Below are 16,115 nucleotides of genomic sequence, written 5' to 3'. Positions count from 1 at the left end.
TGGAAGCTTTTAAACAGAGGCTGGATGGCCATCTGTCGGGGGTGCTTTGAATGCAATTTTTCTGCTTCTTGGCAGGGGGTTGGACTGGATGGCCCATGAGGCCTCTTCCAACTCTATATTTCTATAGAGGCCTAAATAGCTGGAGGGCCAGAGTTTAGGAGTGTCTGGTCTACACTGAGGATATAATTGCAGATGTGTATCTCCAGTCTAAGCAATGTGGTCCTGTTGAATGCAAAACTACTTCTTCCCTGACAAGGCTCAATGAAGTTCAAGAGCCTCAACAGAGTCGCCTCACAAAAGAGAGAGAGCAGCACACTGGTCTGATTTCATTCATGTCGCACGCGCCTGCGCAAAGCAAGGCGCTGATTCGTCCCCTCAGCCCTCGCGCTCATCTCTGCGCCTGCGCCTGAGGTGACGGCCGGCGCTTGCGCAACGCGTGCACACTATTCCTTTTCGCCTTGGCAACAGGGCTGTCTGTCGCCTCGCTTCCCACAGCCGCTGAGCCTCAGTGTTGCTTCTGGCGCGATGCAAGGGGAGGACGCGCGGTACCTCAAAAGGTAACGTCTCCCCTCAGCAAAGGGAAAAGGAGGGGAGGGTGGCCCATTGAATGGGAGAGGGCTTCGAGGCCGGGCCTGGAGGGCGGGGGGGGGGGGGTGCCCTGCCTGTCGCCTCAAAGCGAGAGGGCGGCCTCTGGCTGGATATGAATAGGCTCTATGTGTAGGGAGTGTACTATCTAATTGTGTCATCTCTCTGGCCCTGCAGCATTCTGGGAATCGTAGTTTAGGGCGGGGCCTTTGGCATTCTCAACTACACAGGTCCTCCTTTCCCAAACTACATTTCCCAGGATTCTGCAGGCGGCAGAACAGACAAGCATCCCGAGCTCTGAGGATTACCTGGGAAGGAATCCCACTGGAGCATTGCAACACACCCAAATACCTGGGAGTCACTTTGGACCGTGCTCTGACCTACAAGAAGCACTGCCTGAACATCAGCAAAAAGTGGCGCTAGAAACAACATCATACAAAAGCTGACTGGCACAACCTGGGGATCACAACCAGACACAGTGAAGACATCTGCCCTTGCGCTATGCTACTCTACTGCTGAGTACGCATGTCCAGTGTGGAACACATCTCACCACGTTAAAACAGTGGATGTGGCTCTTAATGAGACATGCCGCATTATCACGGGGTGTCTGCGCCCTACACCACTAGAGAAATTACACTGCTTAGCCGGTATTGCACCACCTGACATCTGCCGGGAAGTAGCAGCCAATAGTGAAAGGACCAAGGCAGAGACATGTACAGCTCATCCCTTGTTTGGGTATCAGCCAGCACGTCAACGACTTAAATCAAGACATAATGTTCTTAGATCTACAGAGACACTCGCTGGAACACCTCAGCAAGCGAGAGTCCAAAAGTGGCAGGCCCAAACCCAGCACCTCAATCCATGGGTGATACCAGATGAGAGACTCCCCCCTGGGCATACAGAAGACTGGACGACTTGGAATGCGCTGAACAGACTGCACTCTGGCACCACGAGATGCAGAGCCAATCTTAAGAAATGGGGCTACAGGGTGGAATCCACGGCATGCGAGTGCAGAGAAGAGCAAACCACTGACCACCTGCTGCAATGCAATCTGAGCCCTGCCACATGCACAATGGAGGACCTTCTTGCGGCAACACCAGAGGCACTCCAAGTGGCCAGATACTGGTCAAAGGACATTTAACCAACTACCAAGTTTGCAAAATCTGTGGGGTTTTTTGTTGTTTTTTTTTAATCTGTGTGTTTGTTTTCTGTTAGAAATGTAATACAATGGTATGGTTTATTTATTATTTATTTATTTATTTATTACTTGCACTTATTGACCGCCACTCTCAGCCCTAGGGCGACTCGTGGCGGTGAACAGCAACATAGAAAAGACAGTGTACAATAAATCACGACAATACATACAAACTACTACTACATAACATATACTTATGCTAAAAATCCGCTTCGGTTGCTGATGACACGATAAATAAATGCAGGCGGCAGGAGACTCCCAACTTGTAAGGTTGCCTGCTTTAAAGCCCCAGTGTGAGAACTGGTATTAGAACCCAATTCAATGACAGAGCTCCATAGGGCTACCCAATGTCTTGCATGTTAATGGTGTTCAGAAGTAGTATTGGAGGGGATTGATCAGTCATGGGCAGACTTGGGCCTTCCAAGTGTTTTGGTCTTCAACTCCCACAATTCCAAACTGTTAGTAATTATAGACATTGAAGTCCAAAACACCTGGAGGGCAAAAGTTTGCCCATGCCTCCCATCATTTTTATTTATTTATTTAATTAATTAATTGACACAATCTCATATATAAACAGAAAATATACGTTCAGAAACAATGAAACATGTCTAGATCTGTATGTAGGCGGCAACTTGTACAAAGTAAGTATAACATTAGGTTCTTGTGGGTTTTTTCGGGCTATAGGGCCATGTTCTAGAGGCATTTCTCCTGACGTTTCGCCTGCATCTATGGCAAGCATCCTCAGAGGTAGTGAGGTACCTCTGAGGATGCTTGCCATAGATGCAGGCGAAACGTCAGGAGAAATGCCTCTAGAACATGGCCCTATAGCCCGAAAAAACCCACAAGAACCTAGTGATTCCAGCCATGAAAGCCTTCGATAATACATTAAGTATAACATATTATACCATTCACTCGAGTTTAAGTCACTTTTAAAGGAAAATCCATGTAAACTATTCCTAACTACTAGAACTGTTTCCATCTAGCTAACAGCAATAGTGCCATCAGCTATCCCCCCCCCTTCATATCCAAATAAAATAAAATAAAAATGCCAATGTATTTTTTTTGGAGATTCCTTACAAGGCAAGAAATATATCTTCATGATCAAGATGCTTTCAGAGTATGTCCAAATACATCTTGATATTACATCAATAAAAAAGAAAACAAGAATGGGAGCAGGCAACAAAGTACTCTCTTATGACTAGAGCTTTCTGAGTCTTTTACATACACAGGTACAGACACTTGCAAAAACCCAATTTGTATAAATTCCCATGCCTTCCATCAGGCGTGTCCAAACTTTTTAAGCCAGGGCCAGTTCACTGTCCTTTGTTGTTGTTCATTCATTCAGTCTTTTCCGACCCTTCGTGACTTCATGGACCAGTCCACGCCAGAGCTCCATGTCAGTCGCCACCACCCCTAGGTCTTTCAAGGTCAATCCAGTCACTTCAAGGATCCCATCCATCCATCTTGCCCTTGGTTGGCCCCTCTTCCTTTTTCCTTCCATTTTCCCCAGCATCACTGTCTTCTCTAAGCTTTCCTTTCTTCTCATGATGTGGCCAAAGTACTTCATCTTGGCCTCCATATGAAGACTCAAAGCGGCTCACAACCAAAAACATTACAACTTAAAATATACAGTAATAAAACACTATATAAATAAAAATGTAATGTTCCTTTGTGGGATTAACATAACTCAAAAACCTCTGGACGAATTGACACCAAATTTGGACACAATACACCTAACAGGCCAACGAGTGACCATCTGTAGCAAATTTGTTGATCTATGTTAAATTTTTGATGTATAGCTCTATGTTCCAATGTGGCAGAATTGGCAGAAATAGGGTAGCAACAGTAGAGGCAAGATTAATTTGCATTGCAGCCGATTGGTTGTATGCAGATGAGTGTACGCCAGGATTTGAAAAGGCCGCTGAGCCAGAATGGCTTAAAAAGCCAAAAAAATAAAAAAAAAAGTTACACCCATTCGCAAAACCACATATATACACGCAAACACACACATATATATACACATATACACAAATATATACACATATACATAGACTGGGCCACAGCAACAAGCCCTGGACATCAGAAGAGATGCAAGACCAAGAACAAGCCATGAGAGTAAAGACAAAGATCCACCCAGAAGAAAAGTGTTCTTGCCATACATCAAGGGAACCACTGACCACATAGGGAAGCTGATGAGGAAACACAACATACAAACTATCTACAAACCCACCAAGAAAATCCAACAAATGCTACGTTCAGCAAAGGACAAGAGGGATCCTCTCACTTCTGCAGGAGTCTACCGTATACCATGCAGCTGTGGACAAGTCTACATAGGGACCACCAAACGCAGCGTTGCCCAAACACGAATCAAGGAACATGAAAGGCACTGCAGACTCCTTCAACCAGAGAAGTCAGCCATAGCAGAGCACCTGATGAACCAACCTGGACACAGGATATTATTCGAGGACACAGAAATGCTGGACCACTCTCACAACCACCATGTCAGACTACACAGAGAAGCCATTGAAATCCACAAGCATGTGGACAATTTCAACAGAAAGGAGGAAACCATGAAAATGAACAAAATCTGGCTACCAGTATTAAAAAACTCTAAAATTACTACTCTAAAATTACAATAGAGAGGAAACAATCAAGGACATCTAATCACTTCTCAACAAAAGATTGCCCCAGGCACTGCCATCAAATGCTAATCAAGGTGGTCAGTTGAAACATTCACACCTAGCTCCAACAGACAAGGGTTCTTTGTCCCACCCTGATCATTCCACAGATATATAAACCCATTTCCTAGTTCCAACAGACCTCACTACCTCTGAGGATGCTTGCCATAGATGCAGGCGAAACGTCAGGAGAGAATGCCTCTAGAACATGGCCATATAGCCCAAAAAAACCTATAATAACCCAAATACTTTATAAACAACAAGACAGCATATCTGTCAGTTTATCCTGGTAGAATAAAGAGGAGTTTATTTTTTTGACTATTTAATGTGCTTAATGCAGTAAACAGATGTATTATGTGACCTGGCCTTTTTTTTTTTTTACTTAACAGGAAGGTAAAAGGAGGAAATATTGATGTTCATCCATCAGAAAAAGCACTTATTGTTCACTATGAAGTCGAAGCTACCATTCTCGGGGAAATGGGAGATCCTATGTTGGGAGAACGCAAGGAATGTCAAAAAATGTAAGCTTATAGCATTCATTATTTAGATGAGCAAGTTTTTCTATGAAACAAAAAAAATAATCTGGAAAGCTTTTGGAGTAGGGGGACTTAGAATGTAAAAAATGGGTTCATAACAAAATTATAGATTTTCATTGCATATCATTATATTGTGTCCAGATAAGTAAAAATGATATTTAGGGTGGGACCTAATGTTACGCATGTCCAATATCCTTAACCTTCGCAGGGAATTTTAGTCATCATCATTATTATTATTATTCTCTACTTTATCTCCCTCGGAGGAGACTCAAAGCATCTAAGTCATCCCTGATATAAAAGGAGGGCACTTGCAACTATTTTGAATAAGCTATGAAATCTAGGTTTGTGAATGAATTGCTACTTCATTGGCTTTAACAAAAAATCAAATCTTTGGTAGTGTGTAAACCTTGTTGGGAGTAAATGAATGAAAGTAATCCCTCTGCTGGCTCCTTTTGTAATTGTGAGATTTTTCACCTCTGATTTTGTCTTATCACCAGAAAGCAATAATGCCATTTTAAGTCTTTGATGCATATCACAGCCTAGAGCTGGTTTAATGTAGCTTAAATATTGGGTTAATAACCTCAGGGTAAACATTCTGATTATATTTTATAGTATTCGGTTGAAGAGTCTCAATGCAAACACAGACATTTCTTCCCTGGCTCGGAAAGTGGTGGAGGAATGCAAGCTTATTCACCCCTCCAAACTAGCAGAAGTGGAACAATTGCTCTATTATCTACAGAACCGTAGAGATACTTCATCTGCAAAAGGTGGGTAAGTGGTCCATTGTTAGGGCCCTTATTTTTTCAAAGTATTAAGAGATTAAGGCAATTTAAAAAGTAGCCTCTGCTCCATTAGAAAAACTGCTACAACTTCATAGTAAGATCTTGTTTAGTCAAACATACTAATATTGAAATAACAATACATTATCTGTTTAATCAAGAAACATGGATGGGCATCTTCTTATGCAACCTACAGTCAGCCCTCCAAACCCACAGATTCTGTATCTACAAATTCAACCATCCATGGTTGAAAATGCATATCTTTAAAATTCCAAAACCAAACCCATATTTTGCCATTTTTATATAAAATTGCATCATTTTATTACAGCTTTGTATATAATGGGACGTGAGCATCCATAGATTTTAATATCCATTGGAATGAGGGTCACTGTACATTTTCAGATTTTCCATGCTTAATCAGCTAGATGTGGAGAAAGTTATTGAAGAACTAAAAAGTATTTTGCAGAGTCTTTTAAACATCAATACCAGGAAAGATTCTGGAGCAGATGAAGGAGACAGTCTGCAATCACTTAGAAAGGAATGCTGTGATCACTAAAAATCAGCATGAATTTCTCAAAAACAAGTCATGCCAGATTCTTATCTGTTTTTTCGATAGAGTTACAAGCTTGGTAGATTCAGGGAATGCTGTGGATGTAGCATATCTTGATTTCACCAAGGCCTTTGATAAAGTCCCCCATGATCTTCTTGCCAACCAATTAGTAAAATGTGGGCTAGGCAATGCTACTATTAAGTGGATTTGTCATTGGTTGAGTTACCAATCTGTAGGATGCTTCCCAATGGTTCCTCTTCGTTTTGAAAGTGAGTGGGAATATCACTGCCATATAGACTCTGTCTTATGATCAGCATTCACTATCTGTAACCTTGCAGGTTTATAACTCCTTACATTGCACTATTCCATTTTACTGCATTTTTTTAACATTGGCATAGGTTAGCATTTAAATAAGTTGAGATTTTCAGTGAACTTTTAAAGTCAGAATTCTTAATTTGCTTTTCAGAAAAAAAAGAAAAATCCAGTAAGCCAAAAGATCCACCACCTTTTGAAGGGATGGAGGTAGGAACATTCATGTTAATAATTATTACTTAAGTCAGACAGCTATTTTCTTCAATGTCTATCTATTTGTAGATATTTTCACATACAGAGACATCTGCACAGCTATGGGTTTTCCTTTCAGATAAAGTGAAGCTATATGGACTTGTGCTTAGTAAATCAAATGATACTTGACATTTATTTCCTGCAGTTTTCTCAGTAGTTTTTTTCTTTTCTTTACATGATGTTTTCAGATTGATGAAGTAGCAAATATCAATGACATGGATGAATATATTGAGTTACTTTATGAAGATATTCCTGATAAGGTCCGTGGCTCTGCACTTATTCTGCAACTGGCCAGAAATCCTGATAATTTGGAAGAACTTCTGCTTAACGGTAATTTTAATTTAAGATTAATAATAGTGCTAGATCAACATTTGCCTCAAAGAAAATTTAGTAGCCCGTGTGCATATCAAACAGTATGATTACTTATTCTTAAAAATCTCACTATGTATATGTGTCATAATGACTCATTTATATTAGCTAAATATATTTTAGTCATTGTTTTACAAACTTTGAAGGAATTCTGTTGCCTTCGCAGTAAAGCTGTTCAGTTTTAACCTGTTTGTGTTCGTTAACTGTCTTCTAGTTACTCATTGGTACCCAGTGAATTTCATGGGGTTTTCTTGGGCAAGTAACTAGGGGTATTTATATATATATAATACTGATATATAATACTTGCATATGCAGGTTAAGACCGCTTCTCAATATTTTAGTATCTTTGGACATGAGGGCCACATATTTCCAATCTTTTAATGCTCCACATCCTCTCCAGCATAATTTTGATTTTATTAATCCCGTGTACTTGTATGGGAGATTGCCAGTAAATAACAGGTGCAGTAGGGAATGTATTTCAGAAGAAGAAGCTGTCAAAATTACTTCTGAGTGTTCCTTGCCTAAGAAAACCCTATGAAATTCATGGGGTCACTATACATCGATAAGCAACATGAAGGCACAGATGAACATCGCTATACCCAATATGGAAAGTGGTTTTAGTTTTTTCTTTTAAAGCAGCTGCATGCTTCATTGCCATTTTCATTGAGTTGTCTGCTACAATCCCAAGAGCCCTTTCCTGTTCAGTGGCAGCCAAATAATATGTATATATGTGAAGCTTGGATTTACTTTACATTTGCTTATAAAAACTTCTGCTCTTTTGGTAGTCCAGTTGTTCTCAACCTCTGGGTCCCTGGGTGTTTTGGCCTTCAACTCCCATAAATCCAAGCCAGTTTACCAGCTGTTAGGATTTCTGGGAGTTGAATGCCAAAACATCTGGGGACCCACAGGTTTGGAACCACTGGTTTAGACAAAAGTAGAACACATGTTAACAGTGTATCATATAGGTTTGTTCAGTTTAGAGCTAAGGAAATTAGCTGGACTTACTGCAGCCTGCTTCTGGGACCCATCACACTTTCTCCTCACTTTATAGAAACTGCATTGGGTGCTTTGGCCAGAGTTCTGCGAGAAGACTGGAAACAAAGTGTAGAACTTGCTACTAATATAATTTATATTTTCTTCTGCTTCTCTAGGTATGTTTAATTTGTCATTTATATGGATGTGTATGAGAGGATAAAATATTTTCAGTGGGAAAATGTTGTTGGCAATTGTTATTATGCCTTCAATGTCACTTCAACTCATGGCACCCCTGTCATGGGGTTTTCTTTGGAAAATCTTTTCAGATAAAGTTTGTGGGGGTTATAGGGGATTACTTGTCCTGAATCACCCATGTGGGTTTCCTGTCTGAGCAAGGATTCAAACACTGATGTCATTATTATAACACACTGGTGCTTGGTGTAGTATGGAATAAATCTTACTATGATTATTAAGTCATTTATCTATGTGGTGGCACAATGAGTTAAACCATTGTGCCAGCAGGACTGCTGACCAAATGGTTGGCAGTTCAAATCCGGGGAGCGGGATGAACTCCTGTCTGTCAGCTCCAGCTTCTCATGCAGGGACATGAGAGAAGCCTCCCACAAGATGGTAAAACATCCAGCCCCCCCCCCCCTCCCCGGGCAACATCCTTGCAGACAGCCAATTCTCTCACACCAGAAGTGACTTGTAGTTTCTCAAGTCTCTCCTGACACGGAAAAAAAAATCTATGTGGTTGGGATATTTAGTGGTAGAAGTTTTCGCTTAAAGAAGTTTTCGCTTAATGTTTTCGCTTAAATACTGCTTTGGAGATTTCATGCTGTTTTTCTTTTCTTAATACAGCTTTACTCAGTTTCATGGACTCATCACTCACTATAAAATTGGAGCTCTCTGCATGAACATTATTGATCATGAGTTGAAGAGACACGAGCTTTGGCAGGAAGAACTCACCAAGAAGAAGAAAGCTGATATCCTTTCATTTTGTAAATATTACCAAAATGTACTTAACATTGTTTTTTGTAATAGATCTTTGGTTCCTGCAGCAAAAGGTTTTCACAGTCCCAATGTGTTCTTTTTCATGGCGCTCCATTCTATTCTCATCCTTCAGTATTCACTAACATTCTGCCTTTACTGGGCTATTTTGGGAGTCTGTCCCCATTTAGGATTTTTCTATAGTATTTTTAAAATACTATTTAAATCTTCAGATTCCCTCAAGATTGCTGATTTCTCACTCATGTTTGTGAATTTTAATCTTTGGTAGTGCAAAGATTAAGTCTTCATTACTTATATGATGTTGAAAAAATAAACCTTTTATAGCTGTAATGTATTTTATTGAAGTGGTTGTTGTATTTTTAGGAGCTATCAGATATCATCCTCTCAGGCTGCTCTTTTTCATACAGATCGTACACATCTGCCCGTGATCAAACATTATTTTCCCAGGTTGTGTTTTTGTTCTGATGTGTTGAGCATGGTGTTACACCTCCTCCACAGTGGGGGAGGAGCCAGCCCAGACCTGGGAATTCTTCCTGTGTTAATGCATCTGGAGTCACTGAGGTTAGGGTATAGGTATGTTTATTCTTTAGTCACAGTCTGCAGGTAAGGCAATGAACCAGAATCTCCCACAAAAAGAAAAAAGGCTACTGCCTTCACATCCCAAAAGAAACCCAACAGATTCAAGAAGCAGGAGTGGCTCTTTCCATAACTAAATACCTCTTTCCTTAGGGATGAACTTAAAGTTATTAAGGCAAGCTACCTCTTTTCCTGGCTATCCAGAGTTTCCATATCCTTCCTCCATCTCCTCATCTGAATACTTCTTTCCCCCGTTTTTCCTTCTCTTCCCATTTGAACTTCTCATTTATTTAGTATCTTCTTCCACATTGCCATTGAATCCCTCTGTTTCTCTCTTCTCTGGCCAATTTCCCGTCTCATTTGTCCCTGTTCACTCCCTTTGTCCAGACCTTCTCTTCATATCATCTTCCTTTCCATGTGAGCTTTCAGTCTTATCATTCCCACCAACTCAACCTCTCTCACTTTGTCTGCCTCTTCCTCATCTTCCCTTCCACTGTTCTCCATCACCCTTCCTTTCAGCATCCTTTCCATCTCTTCCTGCCACCATTTATCCCTTTCTATCTGTCTCCCTGCATCCCATATATAGTGGTCCCTACCTCCTACTGCAATTTCAGTACCCATATTCTTTGGCTCCATATCCAGTGCAGCCACCAGCTGTAAATAATAATAATAATAATAATAATAATAATAATAATAATAATAGGAAAAGAAAATTTGGATTTTGCGATTTGGATTCTCCCGGCCTGGCTTGGTTTTACTGGCACGTTAATCTATTATTTTTATAGTTACATTTTACGGATGATGTATAATGTTTTAAAATGATTTTATTGTGAATTGTAATTTTTATGGTATTTATGCTGTTAGCATCCTCTGATGCTCATGTGAGGCCACGCTGAGTCCCCCTTGTGGGGAGAAGGGCGGGATATAAATATATGAAATAAATAAATAAATAAATAATCTTTATTTATACCCGGCCACCATCTCCCCAAAGGGGACTCGGTGCAACTAACATGAGGCCAAGCCCAAAATTACAACAAAATACAATACAAGTACAGCAAAATAAAATACAAAAAGCAACAATACCATCAAAATAAATACATAACATAACAAAATAAAATAAAACAGTTCCAGAAAGACATGATAGAGAAATGAGACACAGTGGGCGGGCCAAATGTACTAGAAGTAAAATTATTAGAATTGATAAAACCCTGGATGAGGTAGGTAGAATGTGTTTCTGAGGGGGGAACTCAAAGAACTGAATAGTGTGATTAAACCTTCAATTAAGAGCAGAGGGAAAGTGGATTTGCATTTGAGGGTCACCAGCATCTCCCGACTCCTGTAAAAAGTGTCATCCATAGTGAGGGAAGCCTGGAAATGCTAGAACAGTGGTGGCAGATATTTCAAGGTCCCCTCAGCCTGTCACATTGATTATATCCTTAACTCCAGAATTCACTTGATGAAGATCCTGATAATCAAACCCTGAAGAAAGAATGTGAAAAAACTTTTAAGAAGTACCAGGGGCTGGTTGTCAAGCAAGAGCAGCTACTTCGAGGTACGCACTCATATTTTCAAAGTTATGGAACGGCTAATTTCTCAATTTAATGAAGAATTATAGAAAAGGATTGAAAGCTGTACTTTGTTTCTGAAAGATAGTAACTAAGTGCGTTATTCTTGGGATGGCACGAGGAGGAATCCGCCATGGATAGGTTATGCAGCTTCGAGCCAAACCGACTGCAGGAGCCAATTTTCTTTTTCAGTTTATTCCATTGACTCTCCCCTCTCTTCTGTTGGTGTTTAAATCTCCTGCACAGCTGCCAGGTGTACTTTGCTCTCCTCCTTAACAAATTGATTTAAAGAATAGAAATAATTTTGGAGGGCGAAAGTTTGAAAGAGGAATATGTATTTTGGTCCAAGCAATGGCTGAAAAGCAGATTGAGGGACGGCGGCAGCCAGTTTATCAACTGTTAGGATTTCTGGGAGTTGAAGGCCAAAAACATCTGGGGATCCCAGGTTGAGAATCACTGGTTTAATCCAAGCCCATCTAAGGGAGAAAATACAATAAGTATTTGAGAACATGATTTATCAGACCTACAAGAATAGATAAGACAAGCAGTTATTGAAGAAATAAGTTCATATTAGAATGAGATAAAAAGAGATTAGAAAATAACTCATATAGTTATAAAATAGACAATGTTTTCTTTTTTCACTCTTGATGTACCAGTTGCTCTTTATTTGTTGCTGAATCTGGCGGAGGACACTCGCACTGAGCTGAAGATGAGAAACAAGAATATTGTCCACATGTTGGTTAAAGCTCTGGACAGAGATAATTTTGAATTGCTGATACTTGTGGTATCATTTTTGAAGAAACTCAGCATTTTTATGGAAAACAAAAATGACATGGTATGTATCATTGCACTTCACTGAACATGTTTATATGTAGAAAGACAGTGAAAGACAAATTGATTTCTTCTCCACTTCCAAAGTTAATCTGTGTGGCTTTTATCTGACCTGACTTTGGCTCACATAGTTAACAATGCACCATCATATACTCCCACAGGGAAAAGATATAGCTAATTGGTGAACACATGCCTTATGTGCAGAAAAATGCAATATTCAGTCCTTCACACCTCAATTTTTAAGGTGCAATGTTATCTGCCTAAGATGTTATCTATTTTTTGTTAAATGCATTTAGTTTTAAACTTACAGATTTATCGAAAGAACAATGATAAAAAATCAACAACACATGTAAACATAAACACATACAGTTTTAAATAATGCCTCCTAATATCCATACAAAATTGTTTCCCAGTATACTCTTCTCTCTTTCTACCCATCCTGGTGCAGTGACACCCCCCCCCCCCCCATCTCTTAGGTCAAAGATGTCCCTCCTTCCCAGTGAAACATTTTCCCATTTTTCCTTCTAGCACAACCATCATCTTAAATTGCAAAGATTCTAACAAAGATCAAATTACGAAGCCTTCTATAAGAACTTTTTTCTTCTTCCCACGTAATTCAGAAATGGTTCTCAGCCCTTGACAAGAAAGATGAACCATCCTAAGAACAGATAAATACCCTCCATCTCAAGAACTGCTCCTGATGCAGCAGTTCTTGTTTCAGTGAATGTGACAGAGTGAGAGCTATTCCCATAACAAATTCTAACAAGCTAGTTCAGTGACTAATATTTTAAACTCCGGCATTAATTTGGGAATCTAAAGAACTAGATGGAATGACTAGGGGGAAGTGATCTAGTAACTCAACACATTATTTTCAAAGAAATTCTGTTGATCTTATTTTTAAGGTATGATATTGGAGGGGAATGTATATATGTAAACTTCTTTGTACTGCTTGATCGTTATTAAATCTTTGGAACAGTAGATTTGACGTTTTTTACCTTTAAATACTTCTGAAACAGGTTGAAATGGATATAGTTGACAAACTAGTGAAAATGGTGCCCTGTGAACATGAAGACCTGCTGAACATCACTCTCCGCCTTTTACTGAACCTTTCTTTTGACACAGGCTTAAGAAATAAGATGGTACAAGTTGGTCTTCTTCCAAAACTCACTGCATTGCTGGGTAGGTTTCATTTTGCTTCCATTCCATAAGCCGTCCTGATTCCCTCTTTGGAGGTTGAGAAGGGTATAAATGTTCTAAATAATAAATAAATTCCTCAGTTCATCATTTAGAGTGACTGATATGCCCACTGCTCGGTTGAACTTTTTGAAAGAAATACACAGGTGACCCTCTACATTGACTAGTTTGACCTTCATGGATTATTGTTTGTAGTTCCCAATCCCCTTGAAGCAATATATTTTCTCCTGCTTCATTCAGTTTTTTTTAAACCAATAGATATAGCATAGACTGAGTTAAGTTCCCATCTACCAACCATGGCTTGATTTGTAATTCCTTTTTCTGTGATGCTAAGGAGCACAAGGAATGTGTACCCGGCAACTAGGAAGCATTCCTCACTTCTGAGGCTATTCCGTATTACAGGAGGAGGGGAACATGTGCAATCCTCTCTCCCAAGGCTGGCCAGGAGGGAGGTGGAAGGGCTGCTCAGCTCATGATAAATTGCCACCTCCATCCCCTCAGATGCAGGCAAAATGAGGCATGAGGCTCCTGTGTGAATATGTACACAGCAGCCATAGGCTTGGGGTAGGGAGTGGCTACAGTATTTGTTCATCCTCCCTTCCTCCTGACCAGGCCCGTAGCCAGGGGGGGGGGGGGGGGCTGAGTGAGTGAAAGAGGGTCTACCCTAGCAAACCTTTTGTATCGTTACCCCAATACCCCCATGCATATGAGATATATTGAGCATGGTGATCAGATCATGATATGAATAAACATAACAGTGTAAATAATGTACCAGTAAGGCCTTTTCGCAGACCACCATGAGAATTTCGGGGGCTATATGCCTGCTCCTAACATTTAGGGTTGCTGTGTGAATCCCATAGGATTTCTTAGGCAAACACTACTCAGAGGTGGTTTTCCCATTCCATAAATGTAACCTACAGTACCAGGTAGTCATTGATGGTCTCCCATATAAACATTATCTAGAACTCACCTGCTTAGATTCCAATAGCAAGCAGACTCTGGTGCCTTTAGGGTAGACAAGTGCTCTGAAATCATTTTTTTTTTGTGGGTTTTTAAAAAATAAAGTTGAATCTAGTTTAATACAACTCATGCTATACCTTTTTTAAAAAGCTTCTAGATAACTCTTCAATTAAAATGTGATCTTTAATTGCAGGGTCATGGCAAAAATGTAGATAGCATTGTAATTGAATTTTCCCAACTGTCATCTTGTATCATCCAGTTTAAGGTTATAGATATCAACTAAGCAGATGTATTTCAGTCTGGAAGCTGTTTACATGAATATTGGATTTCTCATAAAGAAGTTGTTAATACTCATAGTACTGCTTAGATTCTGCTATTTATATGACCATACTATTGAGAGTTAATTTAAATGACCGAAGGTCCTTTGGTGTGTTGTCAAAGTCAGCAGTGATCACATGTTCTCAAGTATATATTTTTTAGAAAAAACCATTTACTCCCAAAATCCCTGTGATTTTTCAGTAAACCAATTTCTAATTATGACTGAATAAATAAATAAATAGAAATTTAAATGCTTTGTATTGGAATTTTCTGCAAGATTAAAGTAGTTGTTCTTACATTTGGAAGTTGTCAATCATTAAATATAATGGAATGTTGTGTAGTTTCCGGGCTGTATGACTGTGTTCTGGCAGCATTTTCTCTTGAAGTTTTGCCTGCATCTGTAGCTGGCATCTTCAGAGGCATCTTTACATCCTCTGGAGATGCCAGCCTCAGATGCAGGCAAAACTTCAGGGGAAAATGCTGTTAGAACATGGTCATACAGCCCGGAAACCACACAACATTCCAGTGATTCCAGTTGTGAAAGCCTTCAATAATACATTAAATAGTTCTGTCTACTCCAGTCACTGGTCAAAAAAGAAGCTTTGAAAACTTAGGTCTACTTTGTAAATTTGAAATGCATAAGATCTGTTACATGGCAGTGATACCAGTCCCTGGAACTGAGGCCACAAACATCTACTATTACTCTATTATGGGTAAAAGCAGAGGTAATTATAGTAGTAAAAGAAATGGTAGCCCATGTACAGTATACTTTGATATCAATTGTATCTATAGATTCATCTTTAAAGTACAGTGTAACCCCTGTACTTGCTGGACAGGTACCTGTGATTTCTCTTACCTGCATCCAACAAAATATATCTTCTCTAGGAATGTTCTAGGTCCTCCAGGCAATTCTATGGTATGCTTCTGCCATATGCTTCTAGCAAATTTATAGAGAGCTTACCTCTAGACATTTTTAGATCCTCTAGGAAACCTCTGCTGGAAGTTTTGTTTAATTTAAGCCAGTTACTTCTATATACCATTATACCGTTTCTTGTTTTCATTGTCGTAATCTGAAGGTTGCACTGTAGTTTCTACTTTAAACCTGCCTGTCTGACATTGTATTTCCAGAAAAAAACACAGATTTAAAAAAGAGCAACAATAGGAGGTAATTGTTTCTGTGATCTTTCAGGAGCCTTTTAATCTAGCAATGGATCAGATTAGTCTAAAATATGACTGGTTGATCCAGGTTATTGTATAATTCTTTTTTATTCTTTTTCATAGGAAATGAAAGTTATAAACAAGTGGCCATGTGTATCCTATATCACATAAGTATGGATGACCGTTTTAAATCAATGTTTGCATACACTGACTGTATACCTCAGGTAGGTTTTCGAATGACCACTTTTTCCATTTCAGCTATGACTCTCTC

At 39.6% G+C, this 16,115-nt stretch overlaps 1 protein-coding gene across 2 annotated transcripts in view; it reads left to right on the top strand.

The window, feature by feature from the left end:
* Positions 1-392: 392 nt before the first annotated feature.
* The window catches only part of KIFAP3 (kinesin associated protein 3), a 29,379-nt gene continuing 13,656 nt past the window's right edge, over positions 393-16,115 (top strand). For both annotated transcript variants that reach the window (XM_060774351.2, XM_060774352.2), the window contains exons 1-11: positions 393-557; positions 4,848-4,979; positions 5,607-5,761; positions 6,790-6,845; positions 7,076-7,217; positions 8,308-8,407; positions 9,093-9,217; positions 11,272-11,370; positions 12,040-12,218; positions 13,231-13,393; positions 15,968-16,068. In XM_060774351.2, the coding sequence (XP_060630334.1) occupies positions 526-557; positions 4,848-4,979; positions 5,607-5,761; positions 6,790-6,845; positions 7,076-7,217; positions 8,308-8,407; positions 9,093-9,217; positions 11,272-11,370; positions 12,040-12,218; positions 13,231-13,393; positions 15,968-16,068 (1,284 nt within the window). In that variant the 5' untranslated portion in view covers positions 393-525. The remainder of the gene's footprint in view (positions 558-4,847; positions 4,980-5,606; positions 5,762-6,789; positions 6,846-7,075; positions 7,218-8,307; positions 8,408-9,092; positions 9,218-11,271; positions 11,371-12,039; positions 12,219-13,230; positions 13,394-15,967; positions 16,069-16,115) is intronic.

Source organism: Anolis sagrei, chromosome 4, assembly GCF_037176765.1.
Source record: "Anolis sagrei isolate rAnoSag1 chromosome 4, rAnoSag1.mat, whole genome shotgun sequence".
Lineage (NCBI taxonomy): Eukaryota > Metazoa > Chordata > Lepidosauria > Squamata > Dactyloidae > Anolis > Anolis sagrei.
The sequence above is the reverse complement of the archived record's forward strand: the minus strand, read 5'-3'. Positions and strand labels throughout refer to the sequence as shown.